At 41.6% G+C, this 22,790-nt stretch overlaps 1 protein-coding gene across 2 annotated transcripts in view; it reads right to left on the reverse strand.

The window, feature by feature from the left end:
- Positions 1-22,790, reverse strand: part of LOC101161187 (neuroendocrine convertase 1-like) — a 262,077-nt gene that overhangs the window by 9,396 nt on the left and 229,891 nt on the right. For both annotated transcript variants that reach the window (XM_020709885.3, XM_078933774.1), the window contains 4 exons: positions 19,360-19,470; positions 19,089-19,182; positions 13,371-13,556; positions 3,101-3,224 (listed from right to left, as the gene is read on the reverse strand). In XM_020709885.3, coding sequence (XP_020565544.1) covers positions 3,101-3,224; positions 13,371-13,556; positions 19,089-19,182; positions 19,360-19,470 — 515 coding nt within the window. The remainder of the gene's footprint in view (positions 1-3,100; positions 3,225-13,370; positions 13,557-19,088; positions 19,183-19,359; positions 19,471-22,790) is intronic.

A 22,790-nucleotide genomic window follows, 5' to 3' on the forward strand; every position in this document is an offset into this window, starting at 1 on the left:
CCCCTTCTGGAGGGGGTAACTTAAATTTACCTCATTCAACGTTTGAACCACTTTCTAAGGTTCCGTTTTCACATACGCCACACCATAATTACAGTAAGAATTTAAGGCTGTAATGGGTATTACCACTCATGCTAAAGAATGCAAAATTTAGCAAATTGTTCTAACTTGTTGGAAAGTTAACTTTCAACCCCCCCTCCCCTCCCCTCACACACAGAAAAATATTGCAAGCCACCTAATACAAACTCTAAAAACAAGTTCCTAAATTCACACATGAATGATCAAAACGTTTAAAAAAGCAAAGGCGAGAAAGAATGAAACTGGCATTTCTGTGATAGCTGTAAAGCCACAGCTGGGCCAGTTATGAGAACAAAACACAAACGAGAAAAGCTAATCACGCTTTCTTACCTTTAATGTCTCTGACGCAAATTCCAGGTAGAAAAAAGCTGCTGATAAACTCATTTGGAAGTTCTGGGACATCAAACTGCAGTTAACATGCTCTCTGACTAAACAAAGCTCACTACAGCCTAAGAAAAGCTGAAGATCAGCTCAGCCCTGAACTAACAAAAAAACCACAGCCAAAGTTGGTTTAGCAGGTAGACTTTTTCAAGCGTGCCAGCTCACAATACGGTTTCCCCACAGACACACTCTGTCCACAACAGGTTGACAGACCTGCCGCTCTTTAGAATGGAGCCACTGATTTGCAGGGAAAACAGAAGTTTAGCAGAACCTTTTAAATTTTTAAAGACAGATTAAATATGAATATAAAAACTTGCCAAGTTATTTTGATGGATCTGAGAACTTTGGAAAGATAAGTGAAATATCAGTGGAAAAAACATCAGCGAAAATTTACTTTTATTTGAAAGAGTAATATCTGAGATTTCAAAAAGTACATAAAATAAATGTTGGCACAGTTAGAATCCCTTTTTTTAAATTATGTAACAAACACTTTAAAAAAACTGTTTAGGTTTTCTTTGTCAGTTTACGACATTAAGATAAAGTTACATTAGTCAATGGCTTTTATTTCTCATATAATGTTTTTTCTACCAGAATAATTTTCCGTTGTATTTCGAAAGACTGAGTAAAACACATTTTCCTTTTTGCAATTATCTTACCAAGATTTTGGCATAAAGCCTTTAGTTGTGAAGTCGTTGTAAATATAGGTGGCATGGTCCTTTTTTAACAGCAATAGAGCAGTCTGTAGTATAATACTGTATGTATAAATGCAGCAAAGTATTGAAGTACTGAATGGTAAGAATGGCGGCTCATGCAAATTTGCAAATTAGCCCTGTGTGTGTGTGTGTGTGCGATTGCATGTATTTGTGTGCATGGACAGCAGATTGACTAACAGCTTGAACTTGGATTAGACCCAGAAGCATGGGGAGAAGTACATGGATGGATTGACTATGTAGAAGAGAGGAGGGAGGGGGGCATTGATTTGTCAACAGAGAGATCAGCATCTTGACAAAAAAAGAAAGGAAGGGGAGCAATACACACACACACAATGGGACACGAGCAAGAAGCAGCTTTCCCAATGGAGCCACTTTAGGGAAATTCCTTCACTTTTCATTCATACGTCCATCACTAACCTTCTACAGTGAGTGCAACGTGAAAACAATAGAATGTAATCTAAAGGATTAAGAGAACATTTTTCAGTGTTCCTTGATTTGCTGTGAATAGACTGTGGCAGTGCATGACCTCCATGACCACAATAAACACTGATTGACAGTGATAAACAGCAAAATGGGGTTGAATGTGTGTTCCCCCCAGTATGTCTCAGTGGTTTTAACAGTCCTCAAACCTCTGGCAGGGAATCAGAGGTTGGCAGCTAACGAGTTACAGGTCTGAAGGGAGGTCGCGTGCACCCTGGGAAGGAGGTGGCTGGATTGGGAAAGGGCAGCTACAGGTCACACTGTAATTACACATGACAGTTGGGTTGGACAACAAACTGACTTCTTTAGATCCGACTGGATAAACAATGAAAGGACAAAATTTGTGCTGTGAGAGTTTGAAAGTTTTAACAAAACAATATTTGACATGAAAACACACATTTATTACAACCTATTTTTTTAATTTAAACATTAAAACACTTTCAAATCATGTGAGACAATATATAACGAAACAGTTCCATTGAAAACATTTGCAATTATTTTAGTTTATTTATAATTTGATGTTTCAGATCTCAAAAAAGGAGGCAACAAATAGCTCCAATGAAAAGTGTATTTTTTGTGTTCTTAACATGTTCTAGTACCTTTTTCTGATGATGGAGGACTTCGATAAAAATACCAAGATTAAACCTGTTTCTGGGGAATTTCTTCTTATTTAAATCATTGTGAATCAGTAGTAAATAAGAAAATGCTGGTAGAAGAAGCTTGTAGCAGTAGCAGTCGGTGCTACAGTGAGTGGGCCATAAGCTCCCTGCTCTGCTCCATTCTGATGCATCCACTTATGAACAAATAGATCCATGTACGTCTTTGTATTCTTTGTCAAAGCTGGGTTCCAAACTGTACGGCTGGTTAGCTCTAGTATTGTCGCCATTTTTTTGTGCACTGACAATGTTAGGTTGCGCATGTGAGGGGCTGTAAACTCGCGAGAGAGTGTGTAAACAGATGGATGATGGGAAGTAGGGCGGGGTTGCTCGACTCCAAAAGTCCCAACCACAAGGCAATTTGTAATGTGTGAAAACATTATTTTGGTGATAATGGACGTTTTGGACTAAAGAGAACCAAAACTCTGCATGGTATTCAGCTATGAGCTTATTAAACAGCGTCTATGGTGGCATGACTGGGGCAGGGAATAAGGGTTTATCATGCATGCTGTGGAAGAAACTATGAATGCTGAATCAGGGATTAAAACATGAAATGAGCTCACTTAGTGAGTAAGGTCTTAGTGACAAATCTCTCACTTCAAACATTTTTTATGGTGTATGCTCTACAACATAACAGAAATATTGGACGGAATTGACTGAAACTTGAGTGGAACAAGTCTTTCTGCTTGTTGTTCTTTTTTGTGCTTTTGTACTCATCACAAAAAGATGTTCAGTGCTTGTGTTACATCACCGAAGCACCTGGAAGACTCAACAAAGACGGACACTTTCACTTACCAGGCGAGCTCTGGTGTGAGTGGTAGGTGCCGTACAGAATGAGGGTGGCAGTGAGTAAAGCTCCAGCAGGCTCCTCTTCATGCTGCCTCGTGCATCTCCACACTTCGCCTTTGTGGTCGGTCACCTAAAGCAAGGAAAGGAAATACACGATCTCACAAAACAAAGACTCCGAAGGGAAACGTTCACATTTTTAACAAAAAAAAACAAAAAACAAAAACGGCATGTACAAGCAAGGAAGAGATATATTTTCCATCTTTTATTTTTCACAATTAACTTTAGATTATATTTTAGTCAATTTGTTAAATGATAAATGGCTTTATGTTTCTCTGTTAAAGGGAGCAATTTCCCATGGATCGCCATGTTAAAATGTTTAACGACACAACCAAAATAAAATGATGTCCATCGTTAGGGTCATGTTAGGTTGACTGGCATGGCTGAGAGGTTTTAAAATATTCTTACTCTACTGGGTCTCACTCAACGGCAGGTTTTTAAGACATACTCTAACAAAAAATGTTGTTTTTGGTATTTTTAACATGTTCTTTAACATGTTTGACGCATTTTTTTAAAAGATGGAGGACATATATTTATTAAATTAAGCTTAAAATTGCATTTCTGAGCATTTTTCTATTAGGTAGAGAAAGCCACAGGCTCACTGCTCCACTCCATTATGATGCATTCACTTGCAGACAAAAAGATCCGTACATCTTGGTTTTTTTCATCTAACCTGGCATCTGGATCAAAACTGTAAAGCTGGAAAGCTCCAACATTTTTGCTGCACTGGCAAAGTTAAGTTGAGGGTATGAGGGAGATTGTGTATAGAGATAGCTCAGTTATGGGTGATGGGAAGAGGGGGCATGGTTGCGCCGCATCAACAGGTATGAAATAAATTTCTAATGAACTCCTGCTGCTCTGAACAAACTATGTCCTAGAAAACACATTTTTGACTAAAAATGGCATAATCACTGATGTGGACATGTCCCCCAAATATCATTTCCCCTTTTCACTAGAGATCCCGATTTCTACATTGCATAATTTTTTCTTACCATGGTGTGTGTGTGTGTTTGTGTGTGTGTGTGTGTGTGGGGGGGGTGGCATTGTATGGGATTTAGAAAAATTATTTGTTTATATGTCTTGACACTTTAAGCTGACCAAATGAGACCAGCCTGAATACTCCCTTGAGCATCAGAAAAAAATAACCCAGCATTGAAAAATCAGCAACCTAAATCCCAAAATTTACAGACCAAAAAGTGTCGTAAGCCTCCAACACGTCTTAATGAAAACCAGACCATGACTATCTAAAAGACAAAGCACACCTAAAGTCTGGACAAACTTCATCAGCTGACAGCAGTTGCTTTTCTGTGTGTGGATTCTTGTTTTGTGTGAGACCTGAAGTGTGTGAGTGCTCAGTGCAGATCTGAGTCCAGGCATGGCGGCGCCCAGCTGAGAGTTTCATTGATTTGTTGTTGGTAAACAAACAGCTGGATGCTACAGGTGGATCAATAAGGCCTGCATGGCTCGCAGCCTCCCAGCATGCCCTTCTGCTGGTCTAATACGGCTCTCCAAGAAGCTGTTGTCCTGCCGTCATTAAGAAACCAAAGGCATGCATTAGAAAGCATGTTTTAATTGAAACAGCGAATTTAAAATTACTTATCTAAATTTAATGTCCAGAGGGACACTGTTTAAAGTATCAGTCATGTTTGGAGGGATGTTAGCTCTTTAGGTGTGCATTCAACCGAGACAATAAAAGTGAGGGACACAGTAATCATAATAAACTGTTTACTGTATGTCCAAAAAAGCACAAACCAGCTTTGAAGAAGTCACAAAAAAAAAATATTTAAAGAGAAAGAAAATGGACAGATTAGCAGAGACGGATGAACGGGGGAGACGGGACTGGTTTCAAAAGGGATGGGAAAAGAAGCACCGGGGATAAGTGATGGGAGAGATGGCAGGATATCGAAGCGGTTGAGTGTCAGGGGAAAGACAGCCAAAGATGTGAGAGGAGCTCAGACAAACAGTGATGCTGAGGTAGGCAAATGCAAGAGAAAAGCAGACGGGACAGAGACAGACAGAGAGGGAGAGTGGGAGTTCTGCTCAACAAGGATGAGAAGAACAAAACACTGAGTGGAAGTGATACATTTAACAAGACAGGAGAAGATGGAGGAGAATGCAGAGAACGACGGGCAGAAACTAAGTTGAAGACAAAACCGGAAAATTATTTCATGGTGCTTGTAACCAAAATAAAAAAAGACCCATAGACCAAAATAATCTTGTGCTGTCCTAGGCACTTTAACGTTGGGAGTTGGGTCATCTAGACCCACTAGAAAGTGCACTGAACCTTTTTTCTTCAATGATTTGTGATCTTCACTGGTGTCCATGGATTACATGAAATCTTTCCACCTTTATCCACCTTTGTCTTGGTAGGGAGAACACGTCAATGTAAGGGTGGGGTCATCTAGACCCCATAAGATAGCACAAGGGTTAAGACTTTAGGCTGCAAGTCCTTTGGGGCAGTATGTCAGTGCTACCTTTAGATAGAACGTTTAAAGAACCACTCCAATGAAAACTGTAATCTTGCAGCATTTGTCTAAAGATGAAGGACATATTTAAGGAAAATTAAGCTTAAAATTGCTTTTCTGAGTATTGAAAAATGGTGTTAGAAAAGCAGTGATGTAGGTGGTAAAATCACTAGGCTACAATCTCCCTTCTCCACTCCCTTTTGATTCATCCAGTTGCAGACCAACATCTTTTTTTTTCCTTGTCCAAGCTGGCATCTGGATCTAAAATGTACGACTGAATAGCTCCAATGTTGCTCGCCATTTTTGTTGTGCCACTAATGTTAGGTTGGGGTTGTGAAGGGATGTAAGCTAGCAGGACACAGATGGATAATGGGAAATGGTGGCAGGCTTATCCACAGCAACAGTTCCACCTGCAACTCAGAGGGCGGAACTGTAGTTTCTGCCGCTCTGCAGAAAGTATGTCCTAAATGACACGTTTTTTTTTTCTCCTTAAAAGGGCATAATCATAATTAAAAGACCACTGCTGCTTTGAAAATGGATCTAAAGATGATCAGAAAGGGACTTTAATTACAGCATCATCAATCTTTGTGTTCCATCCATTTCTATACATTGAATATTGTTAAGTGAAACTGATTGTTTAGCGTAAAGCATTTCCAAATAGCCTTGCCTATTTGGACAGAGTTGTCATCTTTGCTAAAAGTGCAGCTGAACCTGTTCTGACAAAATTTCTTCATGCATCAAAAACATGGAGATCAAACTGCAGTGTGACTTCCAGTGTGACTTCCATCCTGTGACCCCAAAAAGGGTCATAGGATGTATGGAAAACCATTGCATGAAGGTACGGTCCAACCTGGACAGTTTGTCAATCTGTTCATTTAAAGTAATCAATCAACCTATGAAGTATGTTTTTGGACTGTGAGAGGAAGCCAAGGTGCCCAGAGACAACCCATGCAGGCACAGGAGGAACATGCAAATTCCACACAGAAATGTCCCAGCCGGGATTTGAACTGGGGCCTTCTTGATGTGAGGTGAAGTGCTAACCACTGTTCCACCACGCAGCCTGCAGTTTGACTAACGTTCTAAATTTGTGCCACACAAATAGAAACCTGACATTTTTCTGGAGTGGTAATGATTTAAAGCTCTGCTTGTTGTGTCAGTTTGGCTTCCTGCTAATTAAACTCTGTGGCAAAACAATGTTTTCTTACCTGTTTTACACTATTGTGATATTATTTTGAGGCCAAATGCACTTAAGATATATCAGGTAAAGATTACAGCTTCTCATAATAAGTGAAAGTCTTTGGATGACTGCAGGTGTTTCAAAGAAAAGAGCTGCAGGCTTAATGATAATAAAAAAGTAAAAATTGAACTGACTGTGTCTTTGCTTCTAACTTTGATTCCAGTCTAAAACAGGAAACAGGAAGTTGCTACCAAACAGCAAAAGGCTTCAGCAACTACCAAAAAGAACCTTCAAAATAAAATACCCCCACCCCTTGCAGAAAAAGGAACCTGTGAGTGTTGGCACAGTTGTTAGAGTGAGGCAGTGTCAGATGGGAGGGAAAGAGGAGTCTTGCTGTGTCTACATATGTAAAGCAGCAGGGAGGCAGCACTGTGTCAGACTGAGGCTTTGGCCCAACCTGGGCTCCTCACTGCTCCTTCCAACACATCAATCATCCAAAACAGGGCCACCACAGCAGTGCTGCATGCTGGGAGATGCGCACGCACAGGCACGCACACTCTGCGGCACGCCTCAGCACAAACAAGCCGACTTACACAACCAGACTTGCATCAATTCAGACACACGCACGCAGGCACGCACACACAGCACAAATATGCACTGGACTTCAAACAGCAGCACAATTATCGAAGCTAACATCCTGCAAGTAGCACACAGATAAACACAAAGAGCGCACCCACACAAAAACACATATGCTGCAAACTATTCACACAGTCACACTCTTTTTGCTGCTCAGTGTCACACAAACATACATAAATAGGTATCCTTTGCCCACAGGGTGCCCTCGCCCCCGACCATCTGTGACGGGTGCCAACACACAGTGGGTGATATTTACATGGAGCACTCCCCCCTTCCCCCAAAAACCCCCACTTTGAACTGCTATGAAAAAAGAAAAGAATACCCACAAAGGGCCCGCTCAGATCGCTTGATCTCCCAAAATTCATTAAACATGCAGATTAATGCAAATATATGCACCTCTAGAAATCCACCTTGGGCCAGTGAGAGTGAGGGAGAGTTTGTGTGTGTTTTGGGGTGAAAGATGCTGTCTTTTTGAAAGTGCAAGCGGCTCAGTTATCATTTCAAGCTTTGACAACACATCCGCCAACTTGATACTGTGTGTTTGCTGATGTTGAGGGAGAGGGTGGAGGTGTTTCCCAACAAAGTGGCAATGCATCAAAATTACAGAATTTCACAAAAAATCATTGAAGTGAGTTTAAAAAAAAAGGGATGACATCTAACCAGAAGCCTGTGCCTGGCACGAGTTTTGCGGCTTAGAAGCAGGACTATCAGGATTTATCAAAAAGACCCAGTGATGAGCTCGCACCTGAAAGGTGTGGGACTGCTGCATATGTATTTATGGGAGTTTTTACAGAGTGTAAAATTTGGTGTGATTTACTGAGGTCTCTGGCAGTTTGTGTAAGAAATCCAGCTGGTAAAAGCTAGAATCACATTTTTAACTTGATGTTACTGTAATAACTGCTGTGGGGTCAGTAACGGGACGAGAGTCCATGTTAAACAAATTTAAGAAGAAAGTATGCAGAGGTATTATGGCTGAATAAGTTAAGCACACAACTTTAACTTTTTCTTAAGATTCAGCTGACTGTTCTCAGGGTAGTGTGCTGTCCATGGTGCTGAAGATTCCAGCAGGCTCTTGCTTCATGAGGCAGACGGAGAGATGCTTTTCTGTTAGGTCAGAGTCAAACAAAGAGCATAAAATTTTAATCAACAAGAAGAATGTCCAATTTTTCTCTTTGAACTAAGACTTATTTATTCCTTAAAGGAAATAAACTCAAATCAGTCGACTTTTTTGCAACCTTAACTTAATTTGAGGCACCTTTGCAGTTTTGCTTTGATAATTATAAAAATGCATTGCTTTCATTTGTGTTTTTGCATCTTTGCTGTTTCCAGGTGTTATCCAGAGAACCTGTTACACTCCATGTTATGTTAGGTTGATGTGCAACATATAACCCTATAGTATTACAGTATGGCCACTTGTAAGCAGTGTTAATATACAGCATCCAACCCAGTTTTTGTTATTGTAATGCAACAGATTGCAGCTGTTACAAACATAAGAAGTTAGAAGAGTCATTTTGCTGGATTAATACTAGTTTGTCAGTATGATCCACTGTAATGCTCATTGCATGTCTAAAACGCGGCACATTTTTTTCAAACACAACCGTCCTGCCATGATTCAACTAAAAGTATGATAAGCCTCTGAGGAATTGTTTTGAAATGTAATGCTATCGTCTCTCCGCAGAGGACCACAGGATTGATTATTTTTCTGAGTAGTTTTGCAGAAACAAAAACTGTACAGTATCCATTCATTCCAGGTGGCAGACACAGGCTGATCATTTTTCCCTGCTGGCTCCGTGCATCAGCTGAACTGCATAATTACAACATTATCTCCTGGTTTTTCTTTTATCAGTTAGTCACTTCATGTTTGGTTTGTGCAATCTGTTGAGGAGACAAGAGGGGAGAGACTCCTGGAGAAGCACCGGGAAAGATGATGGTAAATATATGATCTGTCAGTCACAGGCAGAAACCGCGGTTGTTTGTGTTTGTGGCGGTGTGTGTTTGTGTGTCCACAGTGCTGCAGGCTAAGCAGCTCCATTATATTCCTTCAGCATCTCTGTTTGGCTTGAGTCTCAAAGTCCTCTGGGAATCAGAGATGTTATTTCTCAAAGACTGTTGCCACCCTGCTTCTCACACACACATGCACACTCACGTGCACGTGCTCATACAGTCCCTGCGGATGAGTTTGCATTAAGATAAAGCCAGGCGGGAAGTTTGAGACAAATATTTGTATGTTTTTTAAATAAATAGACTTTGCTTTTATGTGCTGAACTATGAAGACTTTTATCAAAATCAAATCACACTTTATTTAAAGAAAAAAAGGGCTTCTCATACATTGCGTAACTCGAAGCGCTTTAACATTAAAACAAAAAACAAAAAAAACACAATATCAAGATAAAAACCCAACCCATCCTTCACCCTTCCCACTCCCCTCGGTAAAACATATGACCTATGACCCCACACAGAATAAATACCTATAAAAGTAACTTCTAAAAGAAACTTAAGGCTTGGCTCCGCTGTGAGGAAACAGTATTTGGGAATCTCTTCATACCAGGAACCAGCTCGGCTGTGGGAACATCACCACAGTGCCAGCCCAGACCGGGACAGCGAAGGGGTCCAATTCACTGCCATGAGGCTGCAATGTTAAACTCCAGCTGCCCGAGCAAGGGCAACAACCGCGGCAACAACCACCGACCACGCCAGCAAGCCCTGGTAGAAAAGATCCCCACAAGAAACACTGGGGCTAAAATCCTCTCGTCTTACTGTCGGTTGGTGTTATATCTTAAACAAATGCTTTCAATAAAACCAACAGTTGGAGTTTTTGCATTTTTGGAAGCACCCATCATCATTTTAAACAATTATCCTATTGCAAAATACTTTTTTTTATTTGGCAACTCTTTAAGACAAAGTAAGATGGCTTCTCATTAAATGATGACTTCCTAGGAATATCAAGTAACCTAAGTGGCTGTTCAGGCTTTGCCATGGCTCAGATTGAGCTACAGCAGGAATTAATAGTTTTAAGTAATAGGACAACCAAAGACTATTTAAAACTGTTTTACAAAAAGCCCTAAAGCTACATTCATGGCACTTTGAATAAAAGGTTTATACAAATGCGCATAGACGTGCATTTGGGGCTTCTGTGTTCAAAACTCAAAAACTTTTAACAACCGTTTTCCTGCTCCAAGTACAAAACATGTGGCCACTGAACACGTTTTGCCAGTTAAATTAGGTCAAACCTTGACCAATCAGGGACTCTGATTTATTAGTTACATGTGAATTTGGTTTATCTCGTGAATCCAGACCTGGCGACTAGCCTGACAACATCTACATTTGTTTTTCAAAAATTGTTAACCCAAGACCACTCTCCTGAGATGAAGCTAATTCATATTTGCCATATCAAGGACTCTTTTTCGATTTGTGGCCAAATTGCAAAACTTGCACTGCTTTGACATTTCGCACCAAGTCTCTTCCAACTGTAGGTGGAGGACATGTGCTAGTAAACAGTAGTAAAAAAAACAGAAGAAGAAGCCTCTTCCTGTTTGTCCACAGTGACCACTATAGACTAAACAAGTGTCAAATGCCTGGTTTGCATGTAGATTAATTAAGATTCTGCATGATGGAATAATACAATTAAAGAGAGCTACAAGGAAACACTATGGCAGACAAATCTGGCTAGGATGCATGACACTGATGGCAAAACAAGAGAAAACCAAAAATATAAGAACAGACCTAAAAAGATTAAGTTTTCATCTGAAATAGAAACTTGATGACTAAAGTTTGCAAAGGATAACGAAACTTAAAGCTAACAGAGGACGAAAGGAGTTTTAGAGAAAAGAAAAGCAACCAAACATGAATTAAAGTCAAAATGAACAAAAGAAACATTAGAATGTGAAACATTTCACAGACATATCCTTGGGGGTCAGTTAACTGAAACACCTTGTATGATAGTGTGAACAGATGATATAACAGATGCAGAAAGTGTGAGTGAAAAACCTTTGTGCGACGCTGCTGAGTCCCTGCTATGTGAAACACTAATGAATTATTAGGGCTGTCTTTGACCGTTTTCTGTGGAACAAAACCTTGACGCAACAGGATAAGGATGAAAGGGAAGCATGGAAACAGCATGCACTGAGTCAAAAGGTAAAGTAGAGACTGTGGATGAATGAGCGACCGGAGGGAGGATGAAGAAAATTAAGTCAGACGTACTTTTAGCAGCTTCTTGGTAAAGCTCGTTGTGCGCGTTCGCTTTAAATACTGTTGGTCCTGCTGCTTTGTCTTTGCTGAGAGTCTATTGTGTGTACGAATGTCTTCACAATATTGCAAGCATTCAGCTGATGGAGGAAGGGAGGCAGGGGTGGAGGGGGGTGCATGAGGAGCAACAGCGAATTTCCAATCCTGCTCTCCTTCACAGTGCTGGAAGGTCAGCCGTGCCTCAAGCCATAAAACCCTCCTTCCCCTCAGTCTCGCTTTTATTCCAGCACGGCCACTGCTCACTTTGACAATTGTCATTATGACAAATCAATGTAGAATTTCCATAGATGTGCCCCCCCACACACACCTCTTTACTTCTACACTGCAAAACCTTGAGTTTTGCAACACTCATCCAGGAGATACCAGAGAAAGACTTTCTCCAGAGCCTCCACTTTGCCGTTTATCCTTGGCTCTCCACAGCCCCTCTTTTGCATTAGTCCTGTTTGTCCTCTGTTTCCCTTCATGTATCATTGGGAGTTTAATTGGCTTTGCTGCCTGTCTGATGCAATCTTGCTGCAGCAGTCGTTAAATAAGGTAAATTTAGATATAATTTATAATCAGTGTAATAGTGAAAAAAAGGTTTGCACACATCAAGTTTTGAAGATCCAGCAGGAAAAGATTGTTGCAGGTTCCTGTTGGGGCAAGTATTTGGGTACATGTATGTGCTGATTAAATGTGAGGGTATGCAGCACTTCAGAGGCTGGCGGTTTTGTGAGCACGGCTGTGATTCGCCTCGGCCCTCCAGTAATGAGCAGCAGCGCTGTTATAAGGCATCGGTAGCATCCCACCCACCCCACCCCACCCCCATACCTGCGGCACACTGGGCCCTGGTAATTGGTCACAGAGGGTACAAGAAATTTGCAGGAGGACATGGGAGAGACGCAGTGACAAAAAGGCAGAGGGAGAGTAAAAGAGTCCAAATGTGTATGTGTGAGTTTGCAGGAGGAACTTGGTGATAGAGGACAGGGGGGTGGGTGTGTTTCATCCTCACAGCTCTTTCTTTAAAAACCTCCAACTGCGTACAAGGACTGAGGCCTATTTGCACACAGACGGACAAATAGTCTCCTGCCGCTGCCCACACATATACAGTAAATGACCTCAGTGCAACACTGTCTGTGGGAATGGATTCTAATCAGACGTCAGCAGCATTGTGTCTGTCAAACCCGACCAAGGTTACTTAACCTTCCCATCTTAATTTCCCTTCCATTTTAGCTCCTTCCTCCATATCAAACATCAACACATCTATGGGAGGAAAATAAAAGGGAAAAGAAGAGTGCGGAGAGGAAAATGAAGATTGCCATGCTTGGCTGAAGCTCGGAGATGAAAGTAAGGGATGATTCACTTTGCTATTGCAAAATGAACTGAACCAAGCTGAGCTGAGTTGGGCTATTTTTAAACTTCTATACACTGCAGTAACTGAAGGAGGACAACGTGAAGCAGAGCAAATTATTTCTATATCATAGGGACAGGTATATCAAACAGATTTAGACAGTGTGTTGAAATAAGTAAAAAACTAGACAAAGCTTTTTTTCTTGTTGCTTTAGTGATGCAGAGGTACCCTTCATCCTTAAATTAAATGTTATTGATAGAAAAAAACAAAAATAAGAGACTTTTGTGTAATCTGTGAGTTCCTCTGTGAGACAGGATAAAGACAGTTTTAAAAGAGTGACAGCATTTAAGCAAAGCAGCCTCAGACCTTGAGCGTCCAGTGGCCTCGTGGCTGCTCCCCCCAGCAGTGCACCGTCATCAGCGTCCAGTTCTTCAGGCCAGCAGTGGAGGCATCATTAGGCCGCGAATCCAACAGCATGGACACTGTGCCGCCTGGAGACTCCAGACTTACAGAGAGGTCACCACGACACCTGGCGGAAACACCCAGTCTCACCTGGTGAGAAGCAGGGGATGAAGAATGAAAGAAGGGGACATGGATTAAAAAGTGATTTGACTTTTTCAAATGCAAACAGATCATAAGAAAGGTCAGCAGAGGGAGACTTTTGCAGGTGTGAAAGTGTGTGGTGACGAGCAGAGAAGGAGACCTCAGAACGTTTACTCCTGATGCAGCTGTGCACTGTCAACTTCAGGAGCTGTCAAAGTGTCTTTTTCTACACTTCATAGATGTGAGACTGTTGTAAGGAATCCACAGTTTGCTGAGTTAGATGACACATTTGAAATCAGCAGCTGTTTAACTTGACATATACAGTGTCCTCTAGTGGGATGAATAAAGTCTTATCATGTAGGAGCTAAAAAAAGAAAGAAATACATTGTGTTTAACACACCTTACAGTTTCACAGCAAATATCAGAGTATAGAAATGACTTTTTTTGCTTTCAGAAAAACTAAACACTTTTACCGTCCCAGGTATGAAGACTCTAACCCTGGTTTATTAGACTTACTGTTTTTTAATTTATCATTTTATTTTCATTCTGCTTTTGCTGTCTACTTGTTTTTTAAAATGATATAGAAATTAAGTGATAAGCTGTAAAAAAAAGAGGATTGAAGGTAAGAATGGATTGAGAAAAGCTGAACGATCTGCAGCGACATTAGAAAAACAGCAATTGGTTTACTCCAGATAAAAAAAGGACTTGCCAGCAAATTCATGATCTGACATTAACCTATGGATTAATGGCTAACTGAGTTTGAAGACTAACACAATACTTTAATAACAAAAACTAGTCAGTTTGGTAAATTGTGTGAGAAAGTGATAGTATATACTATACTATTGTGTGAGAAAGCAGCACCACAATGACCACTACCACACAAAAACCATGGAGCATGTCAAGCACAAGGGGGAAGTGTGATGATCTGGGCTCTTTTTATAGTCAACTTTCAACTTCTTCCTAATACAATACGAGTGTCTAATGTAGGACCATCTGGGTGAGAGTGGGACAGCTTTTTTAACCACACCACAACTCTGCAACACAACCTGTGAACCGGAGGGCGTTGTATCTTATGGTGAAAACAAAACTATTAAGATTTCTTTAAAAAGATTAAACTTTTAAAGAATAAAGGCTGAAACTCATTCATCCACCCATCTTCTTAACCCACTGTGCTGTCCTGGCTAATGTCAGGAAAAGGCGGGAACAGGTCACCAGTCTGTCGCAGGGAATTTGCAGAAACACAGTTCAAATTTTCAAAAGACAGATTTTGTCCACTCAATATGATGTTACTATTAATTTGGGTGTTGAAGAAAACAAAGATGTCATTTTCACATTTTGTTTAGTTAAAAAAGCAATTCTCTTAATTTCTCTGAGATCATTGTATCATCACTGTAAACAACTATTTTTAGTAAACTTCCATGCCGTGCTTGAACCTACAACTTATCAGTTAGTCATCAGAGCAGTCGCCACTGAGTAACAGCCTTGGAATTATTTTATATTATACCATGGTCCGGGTGAATACTCGATTCTGATTGGCTGCTGGGTGTGCATTAAAAGTGATATACTACAGGATAATCGCACGGTGAAAAAAGAAGTTCCGGTCACCTAGCTTAAATGTTTTGTATCACTGCACCGGCTTCTTTAAAACAACCTTTTGCTTCATCATTTGGACAAGAACAAGCGGTAAGAGGGGAACTTTCTCTCTGAAATGATGCTTTATTCAACCCATCGGAAAGGTCAGCGTCGAATCTTGACAGTAGCGGTGTTGCGGCACGACGCGGACTACTTGTTACGTGGTACGCGCCGCACCATGTAACAAATAGTTCGCCTTTAGTGAGAAAAGCAATACAAAGTTGGAAAAAACAATAAGTTAGGACTAGAAACAGGTATTTATTTCTTTTGTAAGTGACCATGGTATAAGCGGGTTAATGGCCTTCGAAGTATGCATTATTACTTCTTAACGCACTTCGCGTTGGACGGTTCAGGCTTCCATAGAGTGCGTTAAAAAGTGATTATGCATACTTCGTCGGCCATTAACCCTTACATGTGGTAAAGCATGCCATAAGCTTTTACTCAAAATATACTGACCAAAAATATAAACGCAACACTTTTGTTATTGCTCCCATTTTTTATGGTATGAACTCAAAGATGTGAAACATTTTCCACATACACAAAATAACACGTTCTCTGAAATATTGTTCACAAATCTGTCTAAATCTGTGATAGTGAGCACTTCTCTTTTGCCAAGACAATCCATCCCACCTCACAGGTGTGCCATATCAAGATGCTGATTAGACAGCATGAGTATTGCACAGGTATGCCTTAGACTGGCCACAAGAAAAGGCCACTCTGAAATCTTCAGTTGTTTCACACAGCACAATGCCACAGATGTTGCAAGTTTTGAGGGAGCGTGCAATGGCATGCTGATAGCAGGAATGTCCACCAGAGCTGTTGCTAGGGAATTGAATGTCCATTTCTCCACCATAAGCCGTCTCCAAAGGCATTTCAGAGAATTTGGCAGCACATCCAACCGGCCTCACAACCGCAGACTATGTGTAACCACACCAGCCCAAGACCTCCACATCCAGCATGTCCACCTCCAAGATCGTCTGAGACCAGCCACTCGGACAGCTGCTGAAACAATCGGTTTGCATGACCACAGAATTTCTGCACAAACTGTCAGAAACCGTCTCAGGGAAGCTCATCTTCATGCTCGTCGTCCTCATCGAGGTCTCGACCTCACTCCAGTTCGTCGTTGTAACCGACTTGAGTGGGCAAATGCTCATATGCGATGGCGTCTGGCACGTTGGAGAGGTTTTCTCTTCACGGATGAATCCCGGTTTACACTGTTCAGGGCAGATGGCAGACAGCGTGTTTGGCATCGTGTGGTTGAGCGGTTTTCTGATGTCAATGTTGTGGATCCAGTAGCCCATGGTGGTGGTGGGGTTATGGTATGGGCAGGCATATGTTATGGGCGAAGAACACAGGTGCATTTCATTGATGGCATTTTGAATGCACAGAGATACCGTGACGAGATCCTGGGGCCCATTGTTGTGCCGTACATCCAACAATATCACCTCATGTTGCAGCATAATGCACGGACCCATGTTGCAAGGATCTGTACACAATTCTTGGAAGCTGAAAACATCCCAGTTCTTGCATGGCCAGCATACTCACCGGACATGTCACCCATTGAGCATGTTTGGGATGCTCTGGATCGGCGTATACAACAGCGTGTTCCAGTTCCTGCCAATATCCAGCAACTTCGCACAGCCATTTAAGAAGAGTGGACCAACATTCCACAGGCCACAATAGACAACCTGATCAAATCTATGCAAAGGAGATGTGTCGCACTTCATGAGGCAAATGGTGGTCACACCAGATACTGACTGGTTGTCTGAGTCCCCTGACCCCCTCAATAAAACAAAACTGAAGATTTCAGAGTGGTCTTTTCTTGTGGCCAGTCTAAGGCACACCTGTGCAATAATCATGCTGTCTAATCAGCATCTTGATATGGCACACCTGTGAGGTGGGATGGATTGTCTTGGCAAAGGAGAAGTGCTCACTTTCACAGATTTAGACAGATTTGTGAACAATATTTCAGAGAACTGGTTATTTTGTGTATGTGGAAAATGTTTCACATCTTTGAGTTCATACCATAAAAATGGGAGCAATAACAAAAGTGTTGCGTTTATATTTATGGTCAGTGTAATTTTGAAATTTCAAGATCTGTTCAAGACAGAATAATGTTCATTGTGTCCTGGTACTTTAAGTCTGACTACTTTCTTGTTTGTCTGCCACATATAGTTGTACATTATTCCATTTTGGAGTGCTTGTGAAAATGTTGTTTGTTTCTCTCGTATCTGTATTTTAAGGAGTAGAAAGCATTGTTAGCTTTGGGTTTGTAAACCTTCAGTAAGATCAACAGCACTTTTCCACCTCAGTCTTAATACCAGAGGTTTTAATCATCTTTTTGCAGCATATCTGACAGAAAATGTCACTTTGACATTCCTGCCTTCAACTCTGAAGTCATTTTGGAAACACAGCGAGGCGGTGCAAACATGAGTGAGCCCTGGGAGCCTAAGTTTGAATTCAAATCTGATCGGTCTGGGCTGAGGCACTGAACGTGACAAACAGGGGGACGAGGCAATAATCTGTCCTGAAGCAATCACAGGTGTGAAAAAAAGGCTATTGGGTAGAAAAAAATAGGTCAAAGGGAAGACAAAATTGATATTAATTAAATAATTTAGATAAGCTTCTAACCCCCACAGACACACACCACCACAAACGCCCTGAAACACCCTGCCTGTCCCTGTTCATCACAAGCAGCACATCTGGTGTGACAATGGCACATCGCAGAGAGAGAGCCGCCAAGCTGCAAAAAGACTGACAGCCTGTGCCTGTTTATGGGGTGTTACCACGGCAACACGTCCATCAATCACACCTCGCAGCAATGGCCTGACCCACGCTTTCTGCCAGAGAGCAGAGCCGCAAAGATGAAGCCTTTTCAATTTACATGCTGACACACTCCCTCTTTCTTGTTCCTTCTCTCTTGCTGCTATTTCACAAGTACACAAACTCACAAACACAGGGAGCTCGCACAAACTCCAGTGTGCACAAACACACACGTATGCCTGCTGTCACAATCAAGCATAAACACATTTGCATGTATGTGGCTGTACTCAAGAAAACACGGATTTGCCATTTTCTGCAAATGACACTGCCAACACATTGCACATCACAGTGGGATTCTTTTTTATCTCTTCTATTCTCAGATAAAGCGCACGACAGAGAAACTCGAAAACAATTTGTACGACATCTTTAAGCTTCCCCAGTTTCAGGCAGAAGTTAGGTTCTTAAAGCTTTGCTGCTTTATTGTTTTGGGGCAAAATGCAGTGAGAACAGCTTTATTACAAAACTGTTCCCAAGTAAAAAAAAAACATATTTCTACGTGTTATATCTCAAAAATATAGGAGTGTTTTTCGAAGAGCTGGATAAAAAAGATACCACCGTTGTGATGTTTTCCGAGGAGCAACAGGCTAGAGAAGAAGAGGAGAGATGAGGGGAAATGAAAAAAATGGTGCTTTCCCTTTTAAAGCTTGTTCGTTCATTATTTACATATTTGTTTGATCTTAATCAAAAGAACCTTGATTTGGGTTCTCTGGGGCTGGGTTTTGTTAGCTCTTGATGGGATACAATGGGCTTTAAAGCTGTAGGGAAGCAACAAAGCGAATCTTCGTGTTTACCAAAATATAAAACTTTCTTAGGACTTGGTACATTTAGACAAGTCTAAAAGGTGGTAGAAAATTTAAGAATGACAAAAATCAATTAAATTCAAAGAATTTGTCAGGGAAATTAAAGGGGAACAGTATACCAAAATACCATAGACTTTGAAAACCTGCTGAAAACATTGAGATATTCTGCTTATTTTTTTGTTTAAACAGTCACAATGTTGGTCAATCCAGTCTACTGTCAAAATAAACATCGCCATCTTTGAACATTTTTAACAAATCCCTCAAAGTTTGCGTTGTGCAAACTTACCTGCACATGCTCCAGAGAGCTGATCTCGTTGGATGTCCACTGACAGCCATCTGAGTGAATCCTCAACGTAACACTGTCTCCAGGAGAGAAGATTCTGACGACCACAAAATCCATCATTCAAATATTTCTTTCCATGCTCTGAATATGCAAATAAATCTGTGAGAGTTACACATAAAAACCGAGGAACACTGTGAGGATGTCAATAAATTCTTGAGCCACAAATTGAAGGTCTTACGATAAAAAAACGCTTTTGTTTGATAAACACTTTTACCTGGGTGAGTCGAATGCAACTTCTTGTGTGCACGTCCTTTGCCGTCCAACCTTTTGGAAGAGTGCCGCCTGCTGCACCAACAACCCAGCATCCAAAACTCCAAAGCCATACCTGCAAAAGGCAGGGAAGAGTCAGTCTGTAAGGAAAATATTAACCAGCAAATTTCCTTTCATACATCCACACATTTGGGAATTGAAGGTGTGGCTTTCTGCATGACAAAAAAGAGCAACAAGTCACTTCTTGCCAGGTGAGCAGCAGCTGAGGGCAGCTGTGCATCTGTTGGACTGATTCATTGTTTCATTGGAACGACCACAATCAAGCCTCATTACTTATTATTTACCTACCCAATTTTGATGCTAAACACAATGGCTGACCTTTAAGCAGCTTGGCAGTATGGGGACTACATGACCACTGCCTGTCATCCTCTCATTTAATCTCCACTGCATAATAAAAGCCTCTCATCTCTCTTGTCTTCCCTGTCTTTTTCACACTGGCATTCAGTTTTCTTCACATTTACCTTCCCCCTCCTTCAGAATACCCAAGACTCTATTCAGTCCCTCAAATTTTCTATTTTCATGCGATTTCTTCTTGTCCGTTGCTTCCGGTTACAGTCTTGAGTCAGAGCAGGCTTCCGTACCCCTCCATCTGTGCAATCCAATGGAGATAAGCAGCTGATTTTTGCCAATACCACCATGCAGTCCTTACAGCGTTAATCTGCAATAAGTAAAATTAATTACCCTGATGAAGGGGTCTCTGGGAGCAGCAGAGAGGAGAAGGAGACGAGAGAAAGATGAGGCCCGATCAATAACTCAATCTGCTGCCCTGCATGGGGCTCTGCCTCCTCCGTCTTATTCCGACAGCGCATGTGAGGAGAACGTGCAGGAGCTGCAGCTCACACCACTGCTGTCCTAACAGCACCCTGCGCAATCAATGGACATAATCTAATCAGCCACAATCACTACCAATGACTTTTAGCATGTAGGTCCCAGCATAATAGCATTAGGTAAAACAACTGTGTGGAGCAGAAGTTCAAGGGCATCCAGGAGTTTGTTAAGGTATGAGGCATTTTCTACAAATCCTGATAGTCCATAAAGATTCTGTTTTGGAACTTCAAGTAAAATTGTTCCAACAAAAGAGTCTCGTCTTAATGGTTTGCATTAAATGCAAAAGTTTCAGTTTCTTTTTGAACCCAAAACATGGCAAAGTTAGAGTGTTTCAGAGCTTCAATAGAAGATTGTTCACAGGAGCAGAGCTAGATCACTTTATATGGAGGGGGGGTGGGGGGCAGAAGAAGACTTTGGAAGGGTGGCAAAACTTTATTATTTCTAGTATTGTTGTTATTTCCTTTAAAAATATTGCTTTTGTTATTTTTGCAGTGCTTAAAGAAACTTTTATTGATGACTTCTTAATGAGGCAGCTGCCCCCCTCGCCCCCCTGTGGCTCCACCACTGATTGTTCCGCTGAAAGATGATATTAATAACGCAGAGATTTTTTCAAAACATGGGACACATGATCCAATGTCATTTCACACTCAATGAAGAACAATTTTAAAAAAACTGCACCAGTTTGTTGCTATAAAAAATAGGGAGGCTAGAATGTACCCAGACTTTCTTAGACATGGCTGCCACTGCTGTGCTGTGTCAAAATGCACATTTAAAGCCTTATTCACAACCACTCTTAAGGGTGGATACAGGCTGGCTGTGGCTGAAAATTTGTCAAATCTGTACGGAGAAAACTGTTGTCCCGCACAAAATATAAAGGATGTAGACCGCTCAGTGAGCCTGTAGAGAGGAAATACTCATGAACATTTCTTTCTATGGGCATAATGCGGGCAACTGGTCGTACCGAATGGTTATAAAACACGTAAGTCTAAATAGATGTTACATTTACACAGGTCACATGTTGCGCGATCAAGAATGTGCTTTGCGCAGTTTCATGGACGCACATCCAGCTGGTGGTGTTCACACTGGACCAGCGCCAGACAGGCAGGTAGCAGCAGGGAGGGGATTCTTCTTCTTCTTTTTTATTGTTCACTAGCCCTTGTCCGCCACCAACAGTAGGCAGGCCCTGACAATTCCCGAAAATCTTGCTCCAGGCTTTTTGTTTTCAGAGCTCTGTTCCTATAAATATGACCAGGCAGAAAAAGTGCTTGTTTTGAAGCAGATGCTACCCACACACCACTATCAAATCTGTGTCCCTGATTGGTCACAGTGCTGCATTATTGCATTTAAGCATCAAAAAGTTCATGTTGCACTTTCAGTCCACGATCAATGAACGCCGGTTCTGTACGTGGAGCCCGCGACAGGACTTAAAACCTGCGCGACACATGATCAGGAGAGTTCCAGACGCGGAAGCCCAGAACTTTGGTCTACACGCCTTTGGCTGGATTTTTCATTGTAAGTGGTCACTTGAACGCTAGTCGACGCAGCCGTTGTGTTAGCACCTTAAGGGGGAGTAGGTGAGAATTAGGTGTGTCATGTGAATTTTTCATTCCTTTAATATCCCCTGGTCCTGTCCAAAGAGCTAAATGGTGCTGTTCACATGATAAATGTACAATCCATGCATGCAGCCAGACTTTTCATGATGTCCCTTAATCCTGGTGCTATCCTAGGCACTTTAACATTGGGAGTTGGGTCATCTAGACCCACTAGATAGTGCTCTGAATCTTTTTTCTTCAATGATTTGTGATCTTCACTGGTGTCCATGGATTACATGAAATCTTTCCACCTTTATCCACCTTTGTCATGGTAGGGAGAACACGTCTATGCAAGGGTGGGGTCATCTAAGATAGCAAGAGGGTTACGGTGGCCTCTAGGGTTTGCATGTTCTCCTCATGCATGCGTGGGTTTTCTCCAGGCACTGCAGTTTTCTCCTCCAGTCCAAAAACACATTTCATAGGTTAATTGGTGACTCTAAATAGTCTCTTAGGTGTGAATATGTGGCCCTGTGATGGACTCACAAACTGTCCAACGTGTAACCGCCTTTGGCCGACAGTAGTTGTGTAGGCGCCAGCATCCCAGTGACCCCCAAACACGACTGAGCGGGTTTTGAAGATGAATGATGGTTCAGTAATTTTGATATGCATGTCTGAATCCCTGAAATCATCACTGCTGGTGACCAAGGCTCACCACCCTGGTCTTTTTCAGTGATTAAATGTACTCCCCTGAACTGTCCCCTGAGCGAGAGCAGAGCACCCATTAAATCCTATAGTGCCGATCGATCGGGCTTGCCTGAGCTTCATGGTCATAAACTCACACAGACATATATCTGATGGAGAAAGCTGCAGGAAACAGGTTTACGCAGAAAAAACATAATAAAAACGACAGATTTGATGTTCCCTGCCATGTCGATGCAAAAGCAACACTGAGCTGAGTTACTTTTCAGGAAGATTCCCCGGACTCTTCAGCCTCAACATTACAGGCAGCAGGGAA

Source organism: Oryzias latipes, chromosome 16 (genome assembly GCF_053564925.1).
Source record: "Oryzias latipes strain Hd-rR chromosome 16, Olatipes_Hd-rR_3.1".
Taxonomy (NCBI): domain Eukaryota; kingdom Metazoa; phylum Chordata; class Actinopteri; order Beloniformes; family Adrianichthyidae; genus Oryzias; species Oryzias latipes.